The following is a 13,443-nucleotide window of genomic DNA, read 5'->3' as shown; positions in this document are numbered from 1 at the left end:
CTTTGGGGTTTTGGTTGTTGGTCGGACCAAACAAGGATTTTGAATATGTCAACTTGCGCTTTGGGAAATTCTTTTTGTTTTTTTTTTTTTTTTTTTGGTAAACTATTTTCTGATATTTTATAGAGTGACAAAATAACTGGAAATGAATCAATAACGAAGATAATCTTGAGTTTTAGCGCTACTTTGCATTGTTGTTGTGTGTCCTTATGAAATACATTAGGATACAGAAATAGCAATTAGAACAGAAATCGCAGTGTTTAAAACAATTTGTAACACTTTCTCAACTGACTGAATCCCAGAAAATTGAACCGTTTAATTATTATGAGACAGTCATCTCGTAAATGTTTCCATGTCTTTTTACGGAATCATTTATATATTAACCCAGACGTTTCATTAGAAAATGTGTTTACCTTCTGGCTGAGGATGGAGCGGATGGCCCTCTCCACCTCGGCAGAGTTCTCGATGTCCACCGTCCACACGTGGGGTTGACCAACGTACACCTCAGCATACGGATGTTGGGAGGTCAGCTGCAGACGACCACAAAAGAGTAGAGGTTAGGAAAAACAAACACACCTTTTAAAAGTCATACATTATGTTGAGCAAAAGAGTCTGCAGAGTAAAAACTTCTGTTGGCGTCTCCACAGATCTCCTCTCACCTCTCTCAGTGTGGGTTTGCCCTTGAAGAAGTCGGTGTTCTTGCTGCTCTTTGGCGGGTTGAATTTGGGGTTGAGGAAAGCGCAGCCGTTGGCGATAGCCTCCAGGGGGGCAGGACCCTCGTAGGGGAAGGACAGACCCACAAACAACTGCAGTGGAGAGAGAGTCATAATTTATGACATGATAAGCCTCCACGTGTATGTTTTTTTTTTTTTTAATCAAGACGAAGACAGAGCTTAAACTCTAGATGAGGATTATCATGAATTAAAGTAAAACCTTCATACGAGTACATTTGTGCTAACTCTGCTGCTAATTTAAGTCCAATCAAAAGACAATTCAACACCAACTTAGTTTGTGTTCACACTTTTTTCACGCTGCCAGCACCTGTTCAACACTGAAGGCAGAAAAGAGGTGGCATGTGGGAGCTGGTGCAGCTACTGAAATAACCAGAATAATGAAGGAGCAGGTAGAGTTAAAGGGGTAGAAAAGTTCACTGGCTGCGTTGAGCAGCTTCTGTTGTTTGCTGATAGCAGCATCTAGCCCTTGTTGAAACAAACCTCCCATGTTAACAGCACAAAATACAGTTGAGACAGCACTTTTTCTCTATGGAACAAGGGAGGAAAAACAAGCAGAATAATATAAAGACACCGCTCTAATGTTTATTCCTCCCACAGGCCGCTAGGAGTTTGGTAAAGAGGGAGCACTGTGGATATTTTGCAGATGGAAACACTGTACCTCAGTAGCCCGATGAGAATTGGAAAAACAACCACAGTAACTCGCAAAGATGCTTAAAATAAGACCACTTTACAAATCTGAAATGACTTTAAACCAATATGTGTACACCCACCTGAGCTATATTACTAAATCTCAAAATAAGCGAGATCTGACCCTTCTTAGTTTACTGTTACACCACTGTTTCTACCAATGACTTAGATCAGTTCAAATGAAACAGACAAGGGACCAGTTGCAAATGTCTACAACTTTCCTAGTCTAACTTGAATCATTTTTAGAATACGGAAAAAGTGAAATTATCTTGTAAGACGAAAAGTGAAAAAATAAGAAATATGACTGCTTTTCTCTCCTTATGGAGAGAAACTTAAGAGGACTAGTGTGTTGACGTTGAACTGATTGGTACTGTGTATGCAGCACTGGATGGTTTTCTTATATTGGTGCAATTTACTGTATTAATATCTGCTTCTCTTATGGTTAAAGAAGCAGGCTTGTATTTATGGTCAGTGAGGCCCTCAAATGAGCTCATATTATAATTCTGCTGTGGATTTTGTCCCCCATCACTTACAGTGGAAGCATGTTAGGAAGGGATATTTCAAGGGCCAATATGAACAGGAGGAATGGATACAGCAAGCAAACTCTTTCAGTGTACATTAGGTCAAGCGAGTATTGTCTTAACACAGACTTGAAAAAATGTGAACCTATCCTTTAAAACACAATTTAAAAAGAAATTGAAAAGACAAAAATGGAGAAATAAATATAAGACAGGTAAAGATGTCAATACAAAGTGAAATGATGAGTGCTTAAAAGTTCAGTCAAAGTTGAGGGAGAAAATAAAGGTTTTATTTAAACACAATTTAAAAGGTAGCCAAAGTCAAGCTCTGTGGTGCATAGTAACCAAATGGTTCTTCTCCATGTTTACACATTCAGTGTTCTGTGGGTATTCAGAAACAGCCCACAGTCCTACTCACATCCTTTAAAGTAAATACTGTACTTATAGAGAACTATAGGGCGCTCTAATAACAGGTTCACTCCTCCAGAAAGGGAAGAGCAAACATTTGAGAGGCAGCAGCAGCGTGCTGCAACCAGAAGCAGCTTGTCAGCATTAGCTAGAGACAGTTATCCAGAAACAGAGAGAGGAGGGAGGGATGGAGGTGGAGATGGAGATGGAGATGCTGGTGGTGGGGACAAAGGGCTAGTGGCTCATTTACTCGAGGACCAGAGCTGGCCGGCTACAATGGCTAGTCTGTGTATGTTTGTATTGGCCAGTGTGTATCGGCCCATAGGAACAGAACAGAAAGTCAGATAGACGACACACTGTTTCTTCAGCACACAATGCAGTGCTGTAGCATGAAGTAAGTCTGCACACACTTGAATACTCTGACCTGGGTTGTGAATTATGCTCTTCTAGCTCCTATGTGGACATAACTAAACCCTACAGTCTTGTTAGCAACAGACTTCTGCCAACAGGTGGCAGCAAAGCACACTTCTTCTTCTACACGTGTGTGTATGTTGTGTGTGTGTATGTTGTGTGTGTGCATGCGAAAGCCCCTCAATGCTGAGAAACAGTCGGCCACTATTTATAGGGAGCGAGGAGGGGAGGGGATGAAGAGAGGAGACAGAGAGACAGAGAGAGCGCTCTCAAAGCAGTGAATCCATACGGACTGAAGGACTCAAAGGCAGAAATACATGAATATGACTTAAGAGTTAGTTATAGATTTTACAAGATGTACCCAAAAGCTCCTTATTAGTGTGCATTAAGGCAGGTTTGTGTGTTCATGTTCATTGCAAGGCTTAGTGCTGTACATCAAGGACATTCTGCTCAGATCCAATGCTACACATCAGAGCTACTGTTCTATCGATTTGTCCTCCCCTTTAAAATGTCCTGTAAATTTACATCCTGATCCTGACCCATTGTCACATGCAAATGCAATAATACCCAGTAAGAAGGATGACATACTAGAACATGTCAAATAAAATGTCACAGACCATAACAGACAAATAACATAAATGTGTATTATAACTCCTCTTTCCATCTGATTAGACACACTGAAATGTTCAGTGGTGGGAGAGGTGCTGAGATCCTTTACTTAAGTAAAAGTAGATATATACCGCAATGTAAAAATACAATTATAAGTCCTGCATTCAATATTTTACTCGAGTAAAAGTACATACAGCAAAATGTACTTAAAGTATCATAAGTACTCATTATGCAGATGGCCCCTTCCAGAGTGTTCCCGAAACATGAGAATTTCTTTTTATCTTTTGCACACAAATGATCTTTGTGGGACTTCAGGGGCTTTCCTAATAGTGTATTGTATCTGTGTATTGTGTTTTCGATTCTAGGTGCTTTTTTTACTTATCCTATACTACTATCTAATTAATGCATGAGTATACAACACATACACATACAATAAAGATGCTTTCATTTTTCAGGCAACACACTGATGGCAATGGTACTCAAACACAGTAGTTCCTTTGTTGTGAGGCCAACTTAACTTTGTATATCTTCTATTAGCATGAACCCAGAGATCTTTATTCAGTGTTTTTCATATTGTATAACTTACAGCATACAATTTTCCTATCATCATACATGCAGTGTTTCAATTCCCAGATCCAGTAGTGGCCCACAAAAGCTTTTGTTCTTGCTTTCGAGGAAAGGGCTCCAACTATCTATACCTTTTGACTCACATGCAAATTTAAGTTTATGAGCTGACCAGATTGAAGTGTCATGGAAATTATTGTCAAATACCAGCTCACTATTGTGCTACAACACAAGGTGTTTGGCTCTGCGTCAGCCCAGGCCACATTGCCTAAAACATGGCGTTAGCTGAGTTTAATGAGCCAGCGAGTTACTTAGGTTTGTTCGTGGTATTTCTAATTCCAGCACCTGCCATGGGATGTTTTTGTTTTCTATGCAGAATTATGATGACAGTAATGATATATAAGACAAAGGAAGAGTTAAAATTTGTATTATAACTTGAAAACAGGGCTTCTTCCTTGTCTTACATACAAATCTAGGCTTTATATATACTGTAGTGGGTGTGTGGAGGAGTGGGAAAGAGAAAGAAAATATGAAACACATGTAAGAACAACTAGAGGCAGACAGTAGGAGGCAATTAAACAGAATAAGACAGACATACGAGATGGAAGAGAAGCAAAGTCAGAAAAATCCTAAACCTTTGACTGTCAGCTTGCAACATGACGCAGTAAAGCTTTGCCACACTTCAGCGGTTTGATCATTGACACTATTCCCCTGATACAGCACAGCACATCAAGAGTTTATTTCAGGAAATTTAGTTTGAGAGAAAATCAAATGTCAGACGTCAACGGCAACATACTCTTCTTCTTCACAGAAGCGCCTCTACACAGTATTTTTACAGTACACTCTGTCAATAGTGAAATCCCAGGAGTCCAATTAGCTCAGGCAGTCTGATTGCAGGTAACAAAAAATGTGTTGTTTAAGAAGCACGAGGAAAACCGTGCCTACAACACCTCCCGTTTTCCTTGTAAGCACTTAAACAACAATGCGGCTAAAATGTCGGGGTTTTGTGGGATTTAATTGGCCATTCCCCTATGGGTTTTCCATGCAGAACCACATGTAATGAGAGGATGTGGAAGTTTATACTGTATCCAATCTCTGGTGAGTGTTAACCAGCGAGGCTACATGAATCCAGCAAATCAAAATTCACTGCATTATTTGTACAGCACTGTCTGGCACCAATTTATGAGTGTTGTTTACCTTTAGTCTTTGGCAAATTTGGTTTAACACTTTAATGACCTGCTCCACTGCTGAATACACCCTAGCTTTTCTCTGTCAATGCCTCCAACAGGACTGGGTTCTTGGTTTTAAGTGCTCAGTAAAGAGCTGGATTTGCCGGCCAAGAATCGTTTTTTGGCTGAAGCAATGCTCAGAGTCTTTTCAGTACAAAAGGGGTTAGATCTCAATCCATCTTTTTTCTATAACTGTCTGAATCATGATCTATGGCTCTCTTGCACTTTTTATCCCTGCCCCAGCTCGTCTGATGTCTCACTCCTCTCTGTCTGCCTCTCCTCCCTCCCTGGTCTGATGGGAAAGCATCTGGTGTCAGAGGCTAAAGACATCGAAGCTGTCTTCTACCTTATTTTTCTGAGAAGGATGACGACTGAAGCCAGAAGACAATGCCAGCGCTAATGATGGTTTTCACCTTCAGCAGACATTGTCGGCAGGTTTTTGAGCACCATGTAATTTTAATTCCGTACCAAATTTTGTGAAAAATCACTGCTTTCCCCAAAGAAAAGTAGGTGTAGTAGATCAGAGTTTTAGGTAGTTTTAGTTAGCAGCTCTGTCTTACTCTTAATTAGATTTGGGGAACCCCAGTCTGTACCCAAGAAAGCCTTACATTAGCCAAACACACTGTCCTCATCCTAAAAGCTTTTCTTCTTGCAACATTAAAAGGTGAAAACACACACTGAAAATACAGCTTACCAGTATGTAAGCTAAGCAGCCAAACAGGGTTATGTTAAAACAAAATAACAGTCTGATCTTACATTTTTTCTTATCATACTTATAATACCAGAACTAACTAGTTCTACACTAGTGAGAATACTGACTTTTTGCCTGGAACATGTAACTTTAGCCTCAGTCTTTTAGCCATCAAGACCCCTTTGACAGGGTTCTAGTTTTAAAATGAGAGACAGCGTGAAACATTGAAAAGTCAGCCGGATTCAGCATTTTCAACCAACTTATGGATCCAATTTTAACTTCTTTAGCTAGTTAGCTACAGCTGATAAAATCTGCTAGCATCAGTTGTTATTTCAGCTGGAAAAATCGAAGGTTGTAGGCTAAATTACTAGGACTTTTGAGTGGTTAATCTGGCACCGTTATCATTGAATTGTCTATTGTATATCCCAACATAAATCTGAAAAAAGACAAAATTGATCTGTTTCAGGCATTTCCAACATCAGTCTTACATCGGTTTGAGGTAACATGCTCTCCACTTCACAGCTTTCAGTACTGCCACAAAACAAAGCTATTTATATGTTTAACAGCTCAACACACATTCTGTGAACATGTAAAGTGTGTGTTTAGATGAGAACTCGCTCCATACAGTACAATCCAGTCTGGCTGCAGTCTCTGTGGCTGTGTCCTTGTCTTTGTGAATGAGAGGGGTTTGAGTGGTGAGAGGAAGGGACAAGTCATGACATGAATGGAGAAGTGCTTCTGTGGACGGCTGGACTGAGGACAGACTACAGCCACTCGGATCAAGGCTCTTTCAGGGCCTCTGTTCACATAAACCTTTTCATTACCTTTTGTAAATCTGTTCTATCTGAGCAATCACATTTTTTCCCCCAAATTTCTTTTAGAAAACTGTTCACTTCATTAAAAAAAAACAAAAAGATGCTATGTCTCACACATGACTACTATTACAGGAATATTCAGAGCAGGTTTATAAAAAAAAAAGTGTGAAAAAGGTACAGTGTGTCCTCAATTTTCTGCAGGTTAGCAGGGCCACAGTTTCTTGGTCCTTTAAAAAATGTCAAAGGGAAAAGTGTGGGAGTTGGTTTGTGGCTTTCATAGCAGTCTAATAAGCACTGTACCCTCACACTTTTATTTCCCGGCAGGGTTATTTTTTCATATGAGACAATCTACAGCTGGGCGGACTCACCTTGGTTTCTCGGAGGAGGAACTGCAGGTCTCGGCCGCTCAGGATGCCGTGGTTCTTGACGTAGCTCGGGAGGTGCACGGTGCTGGTGCCGTGCACGGTGCCGTGGACCTCCATGTAGCTGTGGATGATGTCTAGGTATTTCTTTTTGTCCTGGAACAAACAGGGAGATACATTCATTTTTTCCACTGATAATTCCTCATCAAGAGAGGTCAACAAACCAAAATCCTCCTTGAACCCACTATCTTTTAAAGTCCACTCTGAGAGGGTAAATTTCTTTCCTAAGTGAGACACACCATTAACAAAATGCCACCTACTCTTGCAAAATACTGACACAAATTGAAATTAATTTAGTAAAAAAGAAACATGTAGATACGCTGGTGCAATCCAGAAAAAAAATATTCTGAATGAACCATTTCTAATTCAATTTTATTTATTTATTTATTTTTTTTTTTAGGGATCAGTATCATTACTTTGTTATGTGGCCCGATGAACTTTTGTTCAAGCTACCTGAATGACCATCTGGCCACAATGGCAAGGCAGAGCTAAAAATAGCACTGTACTTGTTATTAAAGTCTACCAGATCTGTGATGTCCTTGATCAAAAAGACAATAAAGCATTCAAAGCTTGCCAATAAATCTTCCTTTATAACAAAAGTCATGTCCAGCCTACTTCCATCACACAGGAATGCTACCCAGCAGATTTTAGAGTGGAGGAGGTCAAAAGTGAAACTGGGAAATTAGGAAGTTTAAATTCATATTTTATACAACCTTATAGCTGCCATTGATTTGCATTATAGGAAATGTAGGATCCAGCGGGGATTATTTTTTAAAGTGAGGATATCTCCGCCTCTGCTGCACTCACATTGACTAATTTTTTAATGCAACTTTTGTGAGTTCGCCAACTTTATTAAAGTGGTTAACTAAATCGCTGGAGCAACCCTTAACAACTGATTTCGGGGTTTAGTTGTTAAAGTTGTGTACGGTATTTTAACTCCGCTCCAAACAAGAAATCACCTAGGAAAACTACTGTAGTTTTAAAACACCATATCTGAGTCATTTCATTATGTGATAGAATAATGTTTACTTCGGGTATATTGCCTGTACAGCATAACAGGTGTAATCAATCTGTTTTTATTAATATATCGACCTTGGTGAAATCCCTGTGATGTCGAAAAACAGGTAATCTTTTTAAACCATTTATATGCCCCTAAAAAGAGATGTTTTAAATATTCCATTTTCTTGCCTAACAGTGCATTTTCATCTTCAAGGGCACCTTTAATGTTCCCCAAATTTACTGCAGTGATTGCACTTTGCCTCTGCATTCTTTCATGTGTTTGGAGGATTGTGAATTCAGTTCAAGTGATAACAGACCAGCGTGTACTGAAGCAGAATTACAAATAATCCAAAAGATGTTGTAAAATACTAAAAGTGACCTAAAGGTATGTGTGAGTTGGGATTAAGCAGAATACAGTATGTAGCAAGATGTGATATCATAAAATGTCATAATGAAGTCTCCTAAAGGTGCTGATCAACTCAAAATAGTGGGTTGATAGTTTCTTGGATTGGACTATAATGCGTTATTTTTTTTTTGTTTCTTGGCAATCCCTGTCAAGTTGGTCATAGAAGCGCCACAAGAGCTTTATTTAAAAAAAATAAGTCATCTTAATCAGTATGGATGGAAACATTACTTCCATAATAAAAGGCCTTTGATCCTCCCCACACTGAGGTTGTCACAGCAGGTCTTTGATTTTCAAAAACGAGGACATGACTGCCGTGTAACCCAGCCAAATTTGCACACAAAATATTCCCGTGTCTCCTGCTGAAATGCAGCGCAAAATGTGTCTTTTTCGCTTTGTCCTGTACCTGCTGAAGACTGAGCCATATGGGAGCAACATACAGTACGGTCGGACGCTATTAAAACCGAGCCCTCCAGGGAAGCAGTATAGATGAAAGCTGGCCATTTTCTCCATAATGACAGGATGCCTCAAAGGCACATTCACCAGTATGTTTACACACACTCATACACACTGGAATATTATTGATTACCAATAGTTTCAACACTCCTGGGGCAGCACTGCCTCATTATTGTTGAAAGCTAACTGTTTCAAATTTTTTCACAACTCCTACACACGAACCTGCCTTTGAAACAGTTCTGCCTCCAGGACATTTCCCTGCTCTCACTCTCTATGTGTGTGTGTGTGTGTGTGTGTGTCTACCTCAGTGCTTCCTTTTGGGGCTTAAATTTCAGGTAGCCGCTCGTCAGTGTCCCTGGAGGCCTGGTTATCAGATGCCTCCAGCAAGCCTGCTGTAACTAAAGAGGCCTGTGTGTGTGTGTGTGTGTGTGTGTGTGTGTGTGTGTGTGTGTGTGTGTGTGTGTGTGTGAGAGATGAAGTTCTAATTAGAAGGTGAAATCACTATCCTGTAATCCAAGATTTATGTGTGTGCAAGAAGGGATTTATAAATGAGGGTTACTGGTGGGTACCTGAAGAAGACACACACACACAATCTAGAGATTAAGAGGTATAAAGATTGTGCATGAGATCAGAAAAGGCTATTGAGAAAAAGAACTGAGAGATCCACACTTTGTAACAGGAAGAAATACTATTAACACTATTATTTTTTACATGTTTATGGTTACTATTTATGTATTTTGAATAGTAAATAAAAAATGTTGCACTTTTACATCAGCTGATGGCCCTTTAAATGCAAAAGCTGACGTATCTAAAATTGACGTGCCCTCAAGATACTATGTTGAGATTGGGAATGGTTTGTTGGCATTAAACATAGATTTTTTTTATTTTTATGTATCGAACTATTTGAATGATTACAGTATGGCAATTGTAAAATACTGTAATGATATATGAGATTTAGCAAAATACTGTACAGTAAATTAGACTATGGGTTATGAAGAACATCGTAGGTGAACATTGTTGGATTGCGGTGAAATCATCTGTAAGAGTGCAATATGTGTTGTGCTACTGTACATGAGACATGACTGTGACTGCCTGGAGAGGAAGGGGGGAAAACACTACTAAAGGAAAGGCATCATTAAGTCTCTTAAGGCAGGATGTGTGTTTATTGTGACTGCTTGAGTGACTGTGTGCGGAGGAGGAATATAGATTGCCATGATCCTGTGAGGCAGTCGCCACACAAAGCTTTACGGTCAGAGGACATCACTTGCCAGATGCTCTCTGGAGCATGGCTGGATTCTCTCTCTCACACACAAACACACTTTGGTTTGAAATAAAGTGGAGTGTGTTTAAAAAGAACAACCCAGAAACAGGTTGAAAGATATAAAAATCACATCCCTGGCAAAGAGCGGCAGGTATACAGTGGGACAACATGTAAGAGAAGCATGTTTGCAAGGTGCATTGCCATTTTTAGATCCATTATAGATTTTCTTTGCTTTTCCTTCACGTAATGACATTATGTCAACTTCAGTTCATAATTCTGTCTCGGCTGTCATCACACTGCGAAGTAGAAAGAAGTTATGACTTCGTAACACTAACAGGCGTGAAGACAGACTGATAACATTACCAGAGAGTTTTCCCCTCCATGTCCTTGGACTGCCAATGTGGTATTCAGCTAGCAGAGTGTGTGTATTCATCTGTACTGTATCTGGATGTATACGTCTCCAAGCACACACAATATGCAATCTGAAACCAGGGAGCAGATCGATTGCGGCAGCCCTGTACGGGAGCATGTACTTGGGGAGTTATAAAATAACTGCTTTAGCTAGAGAGGTTGACTGAAGCAGGAGAAGGAGGAGGAGGAGGTGAGTTTTATGACCTTGTAAATCAGAGGGAATTTGTAAACCATGGCTCGGAGAGGAAACAGGAGAGGCGGCGGCTGCTTTCTGTCGGCAGAGGGGAGGGTTGAGGGATGTGTATTCGGGGAGGAAAGCTTACTGGCTGAGAGACAAAACCTCTGACACTTACAGCTTGGAAGTAAAGGCAAAAAATGGTTGAGATACACAGCTAACTTGCTATTGATGCCACTGATCCCTCTTTATGACTGCTAGCATTACAGCACTCACCCGTTTATAAGTAAGAAAGGAGTAAAGTAATAAGTAATAACATTTTCCAACAAATACATGTCAGGTTTACTATTTGTAACCAGCTGATATCACAGAATAGCAGTTCAATAGAGTGCATATCCAGTTGATGAAAGCTTTTACATGTTTATCGTGTCCAACAGCTCTTTCTATGTTAACAAGACTAAGAATCTACAGCCATGTTAGCAGCGCAGTGAGGCTGTACTTAGGCACAGCAGTGATTTGAGGTAAATGCTAGCATCATGCTAACATGTTCACAATGACAATGTCAACATGCTGATGTTTAGCAGCTATAATGTTTACCATCTTAGTTTAGCGTGTTAACATGTTAACATTTTCTAATTAGCACAAAACACAAACTGACAGTACAACTACTTTCAGACCTTGAACTTCAACTGAATCTTCAACCCCTTTCAGCGCTTCCATTTGAACTTTTTTCAGAATCAGTATTTTAACTGGCACTTCAACTACAGTACAAGTTGTACTGTTTCAGTATTTCAACTATTTTACATGTTTCTGCAGAATTTCAGTAGCAAGCACATGTAGATTTTCCTCACAAAATGTAGCCTTTTAGTTATTATTATTTTAATTATTTTCTCCTTCTCTACTGTATAAATATAGGAACGATTTGATAGGAATTGTATGCATAATGGACAGGTGAAGACTGAGTGTTTCCCAATTTTTTTATTTTTTTATTTATTTATTTTTTAAGTACAGCTGTTGCGGACTTGAAGTGGCCTTAATTTAAAACCCCATATCAATTTTATTTTGTTATTTACATTTTACTCCTAACTATATAATGCGACCAAGGCAGGACTTAGTGTGTTATTTATCAACATGGATATCTTAGAAGAAAAGAAATGGAAGACTTACTTTTGGTATTTTTGTATTTTCCCTCGTAACTCAATAAATAACATTCAAATTTACTGTAATGGGACCAAAGGTATATTTATCAGCTGTTTTACAATGGCATACAGAAATGAGGACAAGGAGTATCAGCTCTCTGATCTGTGGTTCAGATGGAAAACAACAAGCTTGATATGTAAGTGTACAGCACTGTTTTCCCTTTTATTATTGAACTTTTCTCTATATGTTTGTACAGAGGCAGAGCTGCAGGGCTGAGAGCAGATTTTGATGTTTCAGCATTTTATCTTGACAGGTAGTGGTGTCAAGACACTAGGGATGGAGCAGATTAATCTTGCTTTACAGCAGATTTAAACTAAAACAATCAACTTCTCCTTCTCGTTCAGGTTCGTCTCGACAGTGATTGTGCCCAGGTCTTAAATGAAACAAAGACTTTGTATGTGCAATGTTTTCTGAGTCTACTGCAGTAGCCTCAAGAGGCGAGAAGAGCTTTTGCCTCATCAGAATGCAGACAGGTGCACTTGGTTCGACTTGCTCAACCCTCCAACTGCCTTCGTCGTCAAACATCAAATGCACCTCTGATCCTCTTCCCATCTGAAATTATTTCCAACTGACAGACTCTGGGGCCCCAAAACTGGAAGCAGTCAGGACAAAAATAAACTTCACCCATTTATCACACATCTCTGCAGTGATGTCATAATGTTGAGTCAGTCAGAGATAACGGTAGTTGTTGATTTTAACTGTGATGATTTGCACAAGGGCACTTTAGCAATACTAAGGGCTATCAGAACCTCTTGGTGCTCCTGCAGTGTGTGTGACCTTTTGTCCCAATGGTTGCTTTGTCTGTATGGTACAAAACCCTCTTTGACAGTGAGGAAGTCTTCACTGAATAACTAAATGTGGAGGACGTAGTAGACATCATCATCATCAATAAAACGTGGCCAAAGTTATACAAAAAGGTTTTTATAAAATTTGCATATTTGATAAGCTATTCCTGACAACAATGATTTTTTAAGGACTTTTTAGGTTGTCGCATCTCCTCCTACAGTTTTAATATTACCAAGTCAAATGGTGCATAATTCTTTATAGATGGGTGCTATGACTATTGTTCACTGTTATGCTCAGTATTGCACATTGATCAAGTGTACATAAGCTTATTATAATGTATTAAGGTGTATGAAGACCTATTCAGTCCCACTGTATTTATAACTCAGCAACTGTATACAGTAGAAATGCCATTCGGATCTCAAAATGCTCAATATTGCACACTAATACATTTTATTGCACACTGTGAATAAGCTCAATCTAATTACCTGTACAGTTTGAGGTGCGATGCATTAAAGTCTAATGCTAAAGTATTTTCACTTCTATTGCATCTCTAAACACAGCTAATACATTCAGGTTAATGAGTTTTCATATAACTATAAAGTAATTAAAAATAACGCCAATCAGCATAAATGCTCACAGCAATCACATGCATTTTCGTCAGGAAATA

At 39.3% G+C, this 13,443-nt stretch overlaps 1 protein-coding gene across 2 annotated transcripts in view; it reads right to left on the bottom strand.

Annotated features, from left to right (window-relative positions):
• The window catches only part of mgat5 (alpha-1,6-mannosylglycoprotein 6-beta-N-acetylglucosaminyltransferase), a 91,546-nt gene that overhangs the window by 7,368 nt on the left and 70,735 nt on the right, over nt 1-13,443 (bottom strand). For both annotated transcript variants that reach the window (XM_044188138.1, XM_044188139.1), the window contains 3 exons: nt 7,032-7,181; nt 657-803; nt 411-527 (listed from right to left, as the gene is read on the bottom strand). In XM_044188138.1, the coding sequence (XP_044044073.1) occupies nt 411-527; nt 657-803; nt 7,032-7,181 (414 nt within the window). The remainder of the gene's footprint in view (nt 1-410; nt 528-656; nt 804-7,031; nt 7,182-13,443) is intronic.

The sequence above is a fragment of the Siniperca chuatsi genome, linkage group LG24 (genome assembly GCF_020085105.1).
Source record: "Siniperca chuatsi isolate FFG_IHB_CAS linkage group LG24, ASM2008510v1, whole genome shotgun sequence".
Taxonomy (NCBI): Eukaryota; Metazoa; Chordata; class Actinopteri; order Centrarchiformes; family Sinipercidae; genus Siniperca; species Siniperca chuatsi.
The sequence above is the reverse complement of the archived record's forward strand: the minus strand, read 5'-3'. Positions and strand labels throughout refer to the sequence as shown.